Source organism: Hibiscus syriacus, unplaced genomic scaffold (assembly GCF_006381635.1).
Source record: "Hibiscus syriacus cultivar Baekdansim isolate YM2019G1 unplaced genomic scaffold, ASM638163v2 tig00003041_pilon, whole genome shotgun sequence".
Lineage (NCBI taxonomy): Eukaryota > Viridiplantae > Streptophyta > Magnoliopsida > Malvales > Malvaceae > Hibiscus > Hibiscus syriacus.
In genome coordinates, this window is record NW_024061960.1 from 9,399,805 (window position 1) to 9,412,113 (window position 12,309).

Sequence of the window (12,309 nt, forward strand, 5' to 3'; positions counted from 1 at the left end):
ACCAAGTAATTTGGTATTGAGAAATTGGTTTGAAACAGGAGTCAGATGGTGTTGTATCAAATTAAGAATGGTAAGTTTTGTCAACTGAGAACTTTCCCTATTACCATTGGATTTGGATGAAACGTGTTTAAATTGGAATGGGCAAAGCTTAAATGTTTTCCCACGAACGGTTGCTGTGTTTTTTCTGCAAAACGTAATAAACCGGCATTCTTGGACAAGTAAGGTTCCTTGTCTGTTGCAAATGTAGAAGATAATCGATAATGATTAGATAGGGGCATATTCGATAATGATTAGATAGGGACATATCTGGTTGACATACCCCTATACCCCAACTCCTTAATAAAAGTCGTACAATGTCATAAGCTACTTATTTAGTCTATCGACTACATAAATGATTTTAGAATTACAACTTATTTGAATCAATTCATTTTTCTTTATTCAAATTTCAAGTTTCAATCGAGTTTAGATTTTCAAAGTTTAAAATAAAAAAAAACTGAAAATTGAATTTTTTTTTTAGAATTATTTATAAATAGAATATATGGGTAAATTAGTCTAGGAATCAAGACTATTAAGCTCATTGTTTACTAATTTTAAACGGCGAGTATATTTTACCAAAACCTGTCGTACATTTGTGATTTTTGAGCAAGACCGTGGTGCTGGACAAATTTTTTGGAACCAGAAATAAACAAATGCTAAATTGCATTTTCCGTGGAGTAACATAAGAAATATATACAAGAAAAATGAAGTCCATCTTTATCCATCAGGAGATTCAGAAGCTTTCACAAATCGACCTTCACTCGCTTCCTACTATCGGCTCTCGCCTTCCTAGATTCATACCGTATGTGTTTATCGTACCTGCTCATGCCAACCCTCGAATTTTAATAATCTGAAACCGGTTATTAGATGACAACAAACAAGCAAAACCACCAAGGAAAACCAACCTTCGTGTTTTCTTCTTCTCTTTGTATCGTTGCATGGCATTGCCTCTGTTCTGCGCCAGCAACTCCAGATCAGCCTTGGTAGGTGCTGCAGCTTCCCTTGCTTGGAGATGTTGTTCCATGAACACAGCATCGTTGGAACTGCAATAGCCTGTCGGTCCACCAAAAGTCGAACCCATTGACGGCCTTGGTTTAGGTAGGTTGTCGCTCTCAGATGTGGTTGCCCCCTGACTCACACCTGGGTTATTCGAGTTTATCTGCATTTTCAAATACAGAGAGAGATTTCCGAGTCATATGTTACAACAATTTCCAATCAAAGTTCTAACTTGTTATGATCTCATCCTGGCATATATATCAAACAAAAGGAGCATGGTGCAAATAAAACCATCAAGCAATAGAGTTAAGTACTTGGAGTTTATCACGGCTTCCATTTCAATATATGAATTCTGAAATTCCAAAAGAGAGTATTAACTTTAGATATATATCAAAACAGGCAAAGAACGAACAGTGTTTTCTAGAGCTGATCACCAACACCAACCAATCCTATCAGATTAGGATATACTACGAAAAAAATAGAAAGGGAGATTGAGGGGGTGTTGGGATGAGAACGTATCCCTACAAATTTTAAATTCTTATTTAATTTTTATATTTTCTTTGTATTTTTCATTGATGATCTAATATCACACCCACTAGAATTGTCTTAAACTTTTAATATAGTTTATACGCTGACGTAAAATCTTGCATTTGTAGCTGAAGGGATATTTATAAGAAACAGTGAACTGGTTGAGGAACAATACATTGATTGAATCCATATTGTCTTGTGAAGGAGTGTAGTTCAGGTGGCACGCATCTCCCAGCAATTTTGCACTCAAAGACGTCTCATCCATGAAATTCTTAATCATGAAAACAGCAGCATCGCTTCCACCATACCCATCTTCTTCAAATTGGGGTTCATCACCCCACAGCTCTTCCGACTTAAAATCCCATATCTGTAACAGTTTATAGAATCGATTTTCTGTTAATATTTTAAATTATACTCTTGTTAATATAAGTCAAAAGAAAGATCCAAGTACCTGAGGAGTTTGGTCAGTTGGATTACCATTCCACAACACATCTCCTCCATCCACAATGTGATTGCTCTCCGGCGTTTGCATCATCAGCAACGAAGTAAAAGGCGTTTGCATTTGTTGTTGCGGCTGCATAATTTCTAGTGGAGCCAAAACGTTGTCGTTGGCTTCCACATTCTGCACCAGGTCCTCAATCTCTCCGCCTCTTCCACCGCCATCGTCGTCGACAACGTCGGCCATTAAATTCCGTTTCATCAACTCCACAAGCTGTTTATACCAAACCTGCTTGTACTTTCCACTCCCGTGATTCTTCTTCTTCAACACCGTCTGCTCGTAGGGTTCCATCAAATCTCGTACGCTCGTTTTGTTCAACCACGCCTCCTCGGCCGGCATCGTCAACTCTTGGTTCCACATCTGATCCGGCGGTTTCTCCTCTTGGAGGTCGAACCCCCAAATGGAAGCCAGCTCAAGAGCGGAGGGACAACCGGAAAAACCATTAACGGGGATGCGATCGTGAGCGGCGGAGACAGAGCAAGTACCATGGGCATCATAATCACACTCTTGACAGAGCACCAAATTATCAGTAGCGCAACGAACGGAAACGGGTTCGGCGCAACAATTATCGCAGATCCGAGAGCGGAGGTGCTTGAGGGAGAGGAGGTTGGCGGAGTGGACGTGGTGGTCGCACAACAAACAGAGGTTGGCGGAGTCAGCGCGGCAGTAGAGAAGGGCTGTTTGGGCATTGCAAACATCGCAAGGCTGGGGTGCCTTGCAGTCGAGTTTTGGAGTAACCATAGGGAAATTCGGGTGTAAAATTGAAAAAGAAGAAGGATTTGAGAGCAGAGGAAGGAGGAGAGAGGGGACATATTTGAGCTTTTAGATTGGAGATAATTAATTTCTAAATTTGGAAGATAATGAAATTGAATTCAGCACATGAAGTTGGTTCCAGTTTTTGCTGCAATACTCAGTCCCCCCACTCTCTTTTTCTCAATATTTCTTATTTAACTTTTTTTTATTATAATTAATTTAGTAATTAAATTATTAAAAATTTGATTTGAGATTAAGACGATATTGGTCTAGTATTATGTTTGGAATTATTAAAATATAGTATTACATTTTTGGGTAAATTATTGAAATGGTCACTTATCTTTTTATATACTTTTACTGATCAAGTTTAAAAAAATTAAATTATGATCACTTATGTTATCTTATTAAATTTTATCAACGAGACATTACAGATCGTTAGTTAATTTAATGACGTAGCAGAAAATGTTTAACTTTTATTTTAATCTCCAAAACTTAAAATTTTAATATTAATTCAGGGGATTTTTTTAAATCAAAACAAATTAGGGACCTCTCTTGTCTTCTTTCTCCCTACAGGTCTTCCTTTTTGGTTTCTTTTTTTTGGGGGGGGGGTTTATTTTCTTTATCCGTACATGGGTTTCTTTGCTTGATTTCAATCAGCTAAGCTAGCTCGAGGTTGGTTTTGGTATGGCGTGGCCTGTAGGGCTTGAGGGATTCAGATAAGTGAAAATATACAGGCTTAAGCTAGCATGGAAGGTCAAAACTTCGTTGTTAATGGAGTGGTGAAGATGCCCATTGGCTATAGGTTTCGTCCTACGGATGAAGAGCTTGAGGTTCATTACTTGAAGAGAAAGGCTTTGAATCTTCCTTTACCTGCTTCTGTCATTCCCGAGTTCGACGTTATGCAGACGAATATCATTGTTAATATTGTGTGGGTTTCAGGTGACGTGAAAGAAAACAAGTATTTCTTTAACAAAAGGTATTGAAATGACACACAGCAGATGCAAGAGAGTATCTGGACAGCTGGTTGTGGTTACTGGAAGCTCATAGCCAAATAGAAAATCAATTTAGGCTTCTGTAACCAATCAAGTGATTGGGATGAGAAAAGCTTTGATTTTATGTGAAACGAAGCGTTCTAATGAGACCAAGACTCGGTGGTTCTTACATTTATTTCGCCTTGTTGGCTCAGCAGAAATCCTTTTATCCAACACATGTACGGTATAATCAGGGATTTATGTAGAAATATATGTCGGGTAGTATAAAGTTATGAAGTTTTAAAAATTTATATCAAAGTGTATTAAGTTTTAGAAATTTAAGAAGTGCGAAATTATAAAATTTTAGAAGACGACCGCACCCTAATACTCTCTCGGTCCATTCCTAAATATAATATAATAATAAATTTATGTTATAGCAGCAGTCATTAAAGTTTTCATACTTAGTTGGGCTTCTCTTGGCTATGAGTTTTCTATATTGCAGGTGTTCGGGAGAGAATGATTAGTTTTCAAGGGTAAATTGAGATTTTATCTTAAGATTATTTTAAGTTTTTGTAAAACGGTCATAATTAATATTTTATTTAAAGTTTATAGATTAAAATAAAAATGAAACATTCTATCAATGTGACGCATCTTTCGAGTAACGAGACCAAAATTTAATAAATGATAACAAAATGGACCAAAATTTAACTTTTTTTTTTGGATTGAGCACACAAACGTAGACAAATATGAAAGATAAGTGATCATTTCAATAGTTTACCTACACTTTTTGTTTCTAAAGGTGGTGGAGCCCAGTTATGAAATATCTTTGAAGCTTTTTGCTTGCGCGGATTACCGCACTGGACTCAGCTTGCTTAATATAAATCTGAAGTATAAATTAGAATGGACTTTTAACGTCTAATAGAAGGAAGAGAAGTGATCCTTGTGGATCTAGACCCATGACATAAGGAAATGGAGAGAACAAATATGAGTAGTTTGAGGTAATGTTGATATACGATAGTCTTAATATACGGTTAAGGAAAGATTCTATCGAAAATGTTAATAGTTTTTTAATATTTTTGGAAAACACTTCCTAAAACATTATTTTTTTTACCGGAAATGTTAATTTCGCTACCTTATTTCCGGTAAAAAAATAACATTTTAGATAACGCCCAATATTAATATTTTCGGTATAAAAAATAATGTTTTAGGTAACGCTTTATCGTGAATGTTAAACATTTTAGGTAACGCTCAATATTAACATTTTCGGTAGAAAAAAAATAATATTTTAAGCAGCGTTTTACCAGAAATATTAAAAAAATATTAATATTTCCGGTAACGTATTTCCTTAGCCATATATTAAGGCTGCCTTACAGGAGACATCTTTGCAGGTTGACCAACTGACCAAATGTGCTCGTTCAAAAATATATTTTCATAAAATTTAAATAATATAATGATTAAAATAATTTTATAAATTTTAATGTTAAATATTTGTAATTTAATATTAAAAGTTTAACTTATTAAAAATAGTACATATGACAAAATAATTTGATAAAAATATACATTTAAATAATATTATATTATTAAATTACTATCCAATAAATCAAATAAAATAATACAATATTTTTTTATAATATATCAACTAATATTATATTCTAATAATTTTATTCTGAAAAATAGTCTTCTATTCCATAAACTAAATCATTACTCGAAATAGGAAAACCTATAAAGGGCGGTCAGCCAGTGGGCCTGAATAAGATGCTAGTGTTCCGAAACGTATGTCGACACGGGTGAATCCACGAGATAATGTTCTCGAACTTTTTTATTCACGAGATAATGCACATCCCAGATTAATTGCTGAAATAGGGTGAATTTTACAGTGAGCTTGGAGGTCGCCATGACATCCGAGCGACCTTGGAGGTCGCCATGGCATCCGAGCGACCTTGTAGGTCACCATGGCATCCGAGCGATCTGTGGGGTATTTTGCAAAGGATAGGTCGCCATGCAATCAAATAGTGTGGTGTTTTCAGATTCAATTTTTAAAGTATTTTTTAGTCTATATTGTATTTTATTTACATTATTTATAATATACCTTTAGGCATCTTTGTTTCTCTGTTAATTTTAAGATTAGAGTTGTGTGTATATATAGAAATTTATTATTGAATTTAGAGAAAAAAGATTAATCATGAAGTCTAGCATTTGTATTGGAATGTCCAGCGTGAAACGTTGTTGTAGGTCGCCATGCACGTAGGTCGTCATGCACTCCGGGCGACCTTGTAGGTCGCCATGTACTCCGGGTGACCTACCCTCGCACGGTTGCCCTCGGATGCCCTCGCATAGCTCGTTCGGATGGCCTCGGATGCCCAGCGTGTTGGGGCGTGCATGGCGACCTGGTAGGTCGCTGGGCGTGCATGGCGACCTACCCCAGGGACTGTAGAGATCACCCTATCTGAGCAATTAATCTGGCTAGGGCACTATCTCGTGAAAAAAAAAAATTCAACGCATTATCTCGTTGATTTTGCCATGTCGACACCTCCACGGCTCCACCTTCTGAATGAACTTTTCCGCCCATTCCAAGGACTGCAAAATGCTAGGAAAAAAAAGTGTGAAAAACACATGCAATCCAATTATCTATTTTATTCCATCTTTCTTGAAGAAGCTTTGGCATAAGAGTTCTGACCTTCACGACTCCAAGTCAAAATGGAATAACCACAATCCAAGTCAACTGACATCCAACCCTTTTACCGGAATTCAAAGAAACCATTATACGACTGGCTTATCAATGGTGATACGGGTTGATGCTGGAATCCAACCTTTTACCGGAATTCAAAGAAACCATTATACGACTGGCTTATCAATGGTGATACGGGTTGATGCTGGAATCCTAATAAAAACATGATTTTTCATGGGCCACAAATCGTATATTGCTTTCAAGATTTTGTTCTAATTCTTTTGTCGCCCTTCGAGGGGTAAACCCCAAAAGAAAGTCAGCCATAATGATCCACTAACACTAGCAACATATCCAGAGAAGCACGGGGGGAAAAGATACTGAAAAAGAAAACACGCAGAATGGGCGTAAAATAGCCCTTTCGAAATGGCCAAGAGTCACAGTGGTGAACATGCAAATGCAAATAATAAACAATCAATGAAATGTGAGCGGTGGTTTAAGTATTTCTTGGAGTTTGAAAATTGGATTGGATCAATGACTAAAAAGACAAGGGTGGCATCGTCTGAGCCATGCAAAAAAGCGGAATATATTCCGAGACACGATCGATACGATGATCCGATTCGAATGTCAGTCATTGGTTATATAAATAGACGCCTTCAGCCCTCAAGCATTGCATTGAAGGATCATCCCATTGGAGAAAAATGAAGAAGATTAGGGTTTCTGAATTTCATGAGGAAGAGAGGTCCTACATGAGGATCGGAGTCTTCTTGTATTGTAGCCAAGGATGACTTGCCTGCGACCTGGCACGAGTTTTGAAACTCAAGCTCTGGGGTGGTACACAGGCAGTCTCCTTGGATAATAAATCGGGCTCTTGTCATTCATGCCGGACCTTCTCTTCTTTTTCTTCCTTGTGCCACTTTCATTTGTCCTTTCGTCTGCAGTTAATTGCCAGAGATTTAATGTATTATTTTATGTATAACTTGCATACACGCGGAAAGCAATGGTTTCACTGGTTTTTGAAGGTTTGATTTAATGACAAGGTTAATAACTTTGAGATATAAGTTGCAATCCATCATGAATGCCTGTTTGAGTTCAATTTTTATAATGTGCTGAAATAATTGTTATCTTTTAAAAAAATTTAAAGATTTTTTACATTTATTTTACATATAAAGGTTTGAATGGCTCGCACTGCACCGTTGATTTATACTCCTACATATAATTTTTTTTTTTTTACATTTATTAAACCAGAGCCTGGCTTACCGGCAAAACTTTCGAGATAATGTTCTGAAAGAAATTAATTCACGAGCTAATGCACTCCCAAGATTAATTGCTCAAATATGGTGAAATCCACAGTATTGGCCGTAAGTCACCATGCACTCCGGGCGACCTACAAGGTCGCCATGCACTCCGGGCAACCTACCCTTGCTCAAACAGAGAGAATGAACGTTCAAACAGAGAGAATGAACGTGTTGCATGGCACATGCACGCCCCAACACATAGGTCGCCATGCCCTCCGGGCGACCTTGTAGGTCGCCATGCACTCCGGGCGACCTACCCTCGCTCGGCTTCCCTCGGATTCCCTCGCATAGCTCGCTCGGTTGCCCTCGGATGCCCTCGCATAGCTCGTTCGGATGGCCTCGGATGCTCTCGGATGGCCTCGGATGCTCTCGGATGGCCTCGGTCGGATGGCCTCGGATGCCCAGCGTGTTGGGACGTGCATGGCACATGCAATCTCTTGTAGCTCGCCGAGAAGACATGGCGACCTAGTAGGTGAATTAATTTTGGGAGTGCTTTATCTCGTGAATTAATTTTTTCCAGAACATTATCTAGAAAGTTTTGCCGTGGCTTACCTTTCTTCTCCCTAATTCTTTTCCTCTCAGATCCAATGTTTTGTTTTGATTAATTCGGATCGACCCACGCCGCACAACTGATTTTGGTGGTGAAGTCTCCCAATTAGGGATGACAAAAAAAACTCGAACCTAACGGAGAAAACCGAAAACCGAACTAAACGGGGATGGTGAAAAATCGTTTATGCTAAACGGGGACGGAGAAAAACCATTTATGTTAAACGGGGACGGGTTTAGTAATCCCCGCCCCGATTACTCGGCCTAATACCCAGCCCGATAAATATTAAAAATAATTATATATATATATATATACTATTAATAAATTTAATTTAAATTAAAATATATATATATATATATAATATTTATATATTTAATTTAAATATATATATTCGGCCTGATACCTGACCCGATACATGTTTAAATAATCGTTTATACTAAACGGGGATACCCGTTTCCCCATGATTTTCCCCGATTTCCCGATGGGGATCCCTGTTTAAATCCCCGTGGTTTTTTAAGCGGAGACGGGTACGAGTTTTTTAAACGAGGATGGGGACGGGGACAAGGGACCAATACCCGGCCCGAACCAGACCCGTTACCATCCCTACTCCCAATAGGGATTTTTTACATACACGGATTCGAACTCGAGACTTTGCTTGAGTGATATCAAGTTGTTTACCACTTAAACTAATCTCTGTTGGTATTTTTTTCATCTTTGATTGGCAAGACCAGGAATTAATTTTAATATTGATAGTCGTTGATATTTTATTTTATTTTTACCTTTTTATATCATAACTTAACTTTTTTTTATCTTTTAACTTTTAACAATTTTATCTTTATAACATGTTTTCATCTAATTTTTGGCATATTTTTTATCTATCTTTTGGCACATTTATGACTTTCTTTATTGGTCGTTTAGTTTTTTTATCGTGGTTAGACTTGACGTTATCTCGATTGATGAAGATGGTACTTATTTTTTATATCTTCCCTACTTTGAACTTTCAAATTGGATTTGGATACAAAATTTATATTCGTGGATAGTTTTCTCACTTCGTTTGGCTTTGATTTACAATTTATCAATGATATTTCAATAGTTTGATCCTCTATTATTGGTCGTTTATTGATGCTGAAAGATATGTTTGTAATTATCTTTTGTTAGAATTTTTTGATTGAATTTTTAACATTTCCCTTATATGGTCATTGAATGATCTAAAAGATTAATCTTTTATGCCAATAGTTATAGGAAAAATTCCTAATTATATGTTTAATTTACAATTATGAGTGTAAACCTTTATTATAATTTTAGATATTTACTATTTCTAAAAATATTAGCTAATTCTACATAAAAAAACAGAAAGTGAAATTTAATGAATTATTTTAAGTGATAATAATGAGCATTGTCTAATCTGCAATTCACAATATAGTAAAACTCTCATTCATATCACATGTCCTTGTATAGACATAAGCTTATTTTCAGAAAATATAGAAAAATACGTATAAATTAAACAGGTAGAATGCTTTATCATGCAGGCAAAGCAAAACTCTTCTGCCACCATTGCGGCATATCCACCACAGCACAAGCATCTGATTTCTCAAAACTGGCAATCTGAAACAAAACAAAACAAGCAAAAAATAAAAGGGTTAAGAATTTTGTAACCAAGCAAAAAAGAAGAATGGATAAGTGGTGAAAAGACTCGCCTTTTCATTGCAGTTTGGGCAATAATGATATTTATGCCAAAGACAGTCCATTGAAGGGCAAAGGAAGCAGATTCCTAGCATGAAGGGCATCATGCATCCCACCACCGCTGCCAGGCTAGGTTTGGATCTGAATTATCACACAGATTCAGAGCAGGATCACACTAACATAATCCCTACTAAATATTATCATACTATATGACAAAGGCCTAACAGGGAAACAAGACATGCCTTTTGTTTCGCCCAAATTTGACGATAGGTTAAAAATTAAGAACTACGATATCTCGGTTTTTTATGAGGAAGAACGATGGTTCTTAAATAGTTTTTTTTTAAAACCATGTTTTATAAAAAGTTAAAGGAATGAATAAATAAATTTGTAATATTGCTTTTTATTTATATGAAATTTGGTTTTTAGTTATTTTTAATTTTATCGATAATAAAGTTTAGATATTATTATAAATTTTGTATACGGATATTCGTATTAAAAGATAATATCATTGGGGTCAATATTATGCTTTGTTTTTATATATAAGCAGAAGGATAAAGAAGGGATGGTTCAAAATCGAATCAGAAATTCAATGGAAATAAGATTAAAATAATACTTTTTAATATATTATATGTTTGAATTCATTGAGTGACCTAAATAGTAAAAAATTATTGTTCTTTATAGAAGTTTTAAGTTCGAGCAATTAAGTAAAGTATATATGGTATCAATAACTAAAAAAGATTACTTATAATAATCTTAGATTATTAAAATATATATATATCACATGTTTGGTAGATACTATTATCAATTTATTAATAATATATTACTTTTATCAATTTATTTAATTCAATAAAAATAAAATATTAAATATTAAAAGGGACGGAAAAAATTTTGAAGTTAAATTTTATTTTGAAAATTTCAAAAACCAAAAATTTTTAGTGTGGTTACTTTTACTATTATAGTGCCTATAAAGGTTTTTATGTATATTGTTTTAAAATTAAAAATTAATATTACAATGACTGCCAAAATAGTGTCTTTGTTTTGTGTGTTTTAATTTTAGATGGTAATAAACCACAAATTTCAGAAGCAAGACAGGAACCAGAGACGAGCAGGACAACTGTGATCATATAATCGACCCTCACCATATGCATAAACAAATACTAGCAAGTACTAAACTATGCATAAACCAACAAGGAGATCACGTGCAACCCAACTGTGCAATACGGAATCATATATATCGAAGAAAATATTAAAAGGGGACCGAAAATGAATCGGGAAAAAAAATACCTGACAAGGGTGAGTCCCGAATTACCACAGTAAGGGCAATTGAAAGGAGCAGGAGTATCACGATACATGGTTTGCTGAATCGGAATCCCCTTTGGGTCCCCGTATATCGCGTTCGGCGGTATCCTCCCCTCCTGGTAACCATCCACCCTTGGCCCTGCATAGTATGGGACTCCGACCACCGGCTCCTCCGTCTTCGACATATTATTTAACTTCTCTCCGCAATTACAATTCTCCGTCAACTAATTCGAGCTTTGATTTTAGAAATAATCAAAATCTCAGGTATTTTATAATGGCCCATACGCCGTTTGAAGCTGCCAATGCGATGCCGTGTTGATTTATTGATAGATTTTCCGCGTTATGTTATGAGAATTGAGAAATGAAGTTACGAGGAAGGTGGGCGTGACTTCATGTTCTAGAAATGGAAAGATATAATCGTTTGCGTTTTTCAAAGCCCAATGGGCCCAATAAAGTACGATTCGCCTCCTTTTCTTTTGTTATATTTTTAATTACATTCCTATTTCGCTAATTAACGTTTTGGGTAAAGTACATTTCTATTTTAGTTCTGTATTATCAAAAAAACACATTAATTATTTTTAAACATTTCTTAAACAATTCTAAACTTCTAAACTTAAAACAATGAGCTAAATGCATCATACATCCTCAATCTATTACTCATTCGAAATTGATATCCAATTTTTTTTAACATTTTAATTTCAGCCTCGAGCTATGATTCCCATTCTAAATTGATCTCAAACTTTTGAATATTGCAAATTCATCTCCAAACTATGAACCTCATTCTAATTGGTTCCCCTAGCTTTTGAATATTCTAATAACTTCCCCTAAAATCATCCAAAAGATTGGGGATGAAATTGGGACATTCAAAAGTTTGAGGAATAATATGTAATAAGAGTCATAGTTTGGGGATGGATTTGAAAAATTCAAAAGTTTAGGAACTAATTTAGAATGAAAATAGTATTTAAGATGAAGTTAAAATATTTAAAACTTTAAAAATTAATTTAAATTGAGAATCTTAGTTTAAGGATGTATAG

General features: G+C 35.6%; 2 protein-coding genes across 2 annotated transcripts; both read right to left on the minus strand.

The window, feature by feature from the left end:
* Positions 1-712: 712 nt before the first annotated feature.
* Positions 713-2,877, minus strand: LOC120171997 (zinc finger protein CONSTANS-LIKE 14-like). The gene is made up of 4 exons (XM_039179586.1): positions 2,012-2,877; positions 1,736-1,927; positions 942-1,195; positions 713-855 (listed from the first exon to the last, which is right to left on the minus strand). Exons 1-4 carry the CDS (start codon positions 2,798-2,800, stop codon positions 780-782), a joined length of 1,311 nt encoding a protein of 436 aa, XP_039035517.1. The 5' UTR covers positions 2,801-2,877; the 3' UTR covers positions 713-779.
* Positions 2,878-9,650: 6,773 nt separating this feature from the next.
* LOC120172006 (GSH-induced LITAF domain protein-like) lies at positions 9,651-11,557 on the minus strand. The gene is made up of 3 exons (XM_039179594.1): positions 11,261-11,557; positions 9,991-10,117; positions 9,651-9,898 (listed from the first exon to the last, which is right to left on the minus strand). Exons 1-3 carry the CDS (start codon positions 11,458-11,460, stop codon positions 9,815-9,817), a joined length of 411 nt encoding a protein of 136 aa, XP_039035525.1. The 5' UTR covers positions 11,461-11,557; the 3' UTR covers positions 9,651-9,814.
* Positions 11,558-12,309: the final 752 nt, after the last annotated feature.

Coding starts and splice junctions, on each gene's coding strand:
- LOC120172006 (XM_039179594.1), bottom strand. CDS start 11,460: ATGTCGAAGACGGAGGAGCCGGTGGTCGGAGTCCCATACTATGCAGGG. Junction 10,118..11,260: donor TCGGGACTCACCCTTGTCAG/GTATTTTTTTTC, acceptor GTGATAATTCAG/ATCCAAACCTAGCCTGGCAG. Junction 9,899..9,990: donor GCCCAAACTGCAATGAAAAG/GCGAGTCTTTTC, acceptor GTTTTGTTTCAG/ATTGCCAGTTTTGAGAAATC.
- LOC120171997 (XM_039179586.1), bottom strand. CDS start 2,800: ATGGTTACTCCAAAACTCGACTGCAAGGCACCCCAGCCTTGCGATGTT. Junction 1,928..2,011: donor CAACTGACCAAACTCCTCAG/GTACTTGGATCT, acceptor AAACTGTTACAG/ATATGGGATTTTAAGTCGGA. Junction 1,196..1,735: donor ACAATATGGATTCAATCAAT/GTATTGTTCCTC, acceptor TTGAAAATGCAG/ATAAACTCGAATAACCCAGG.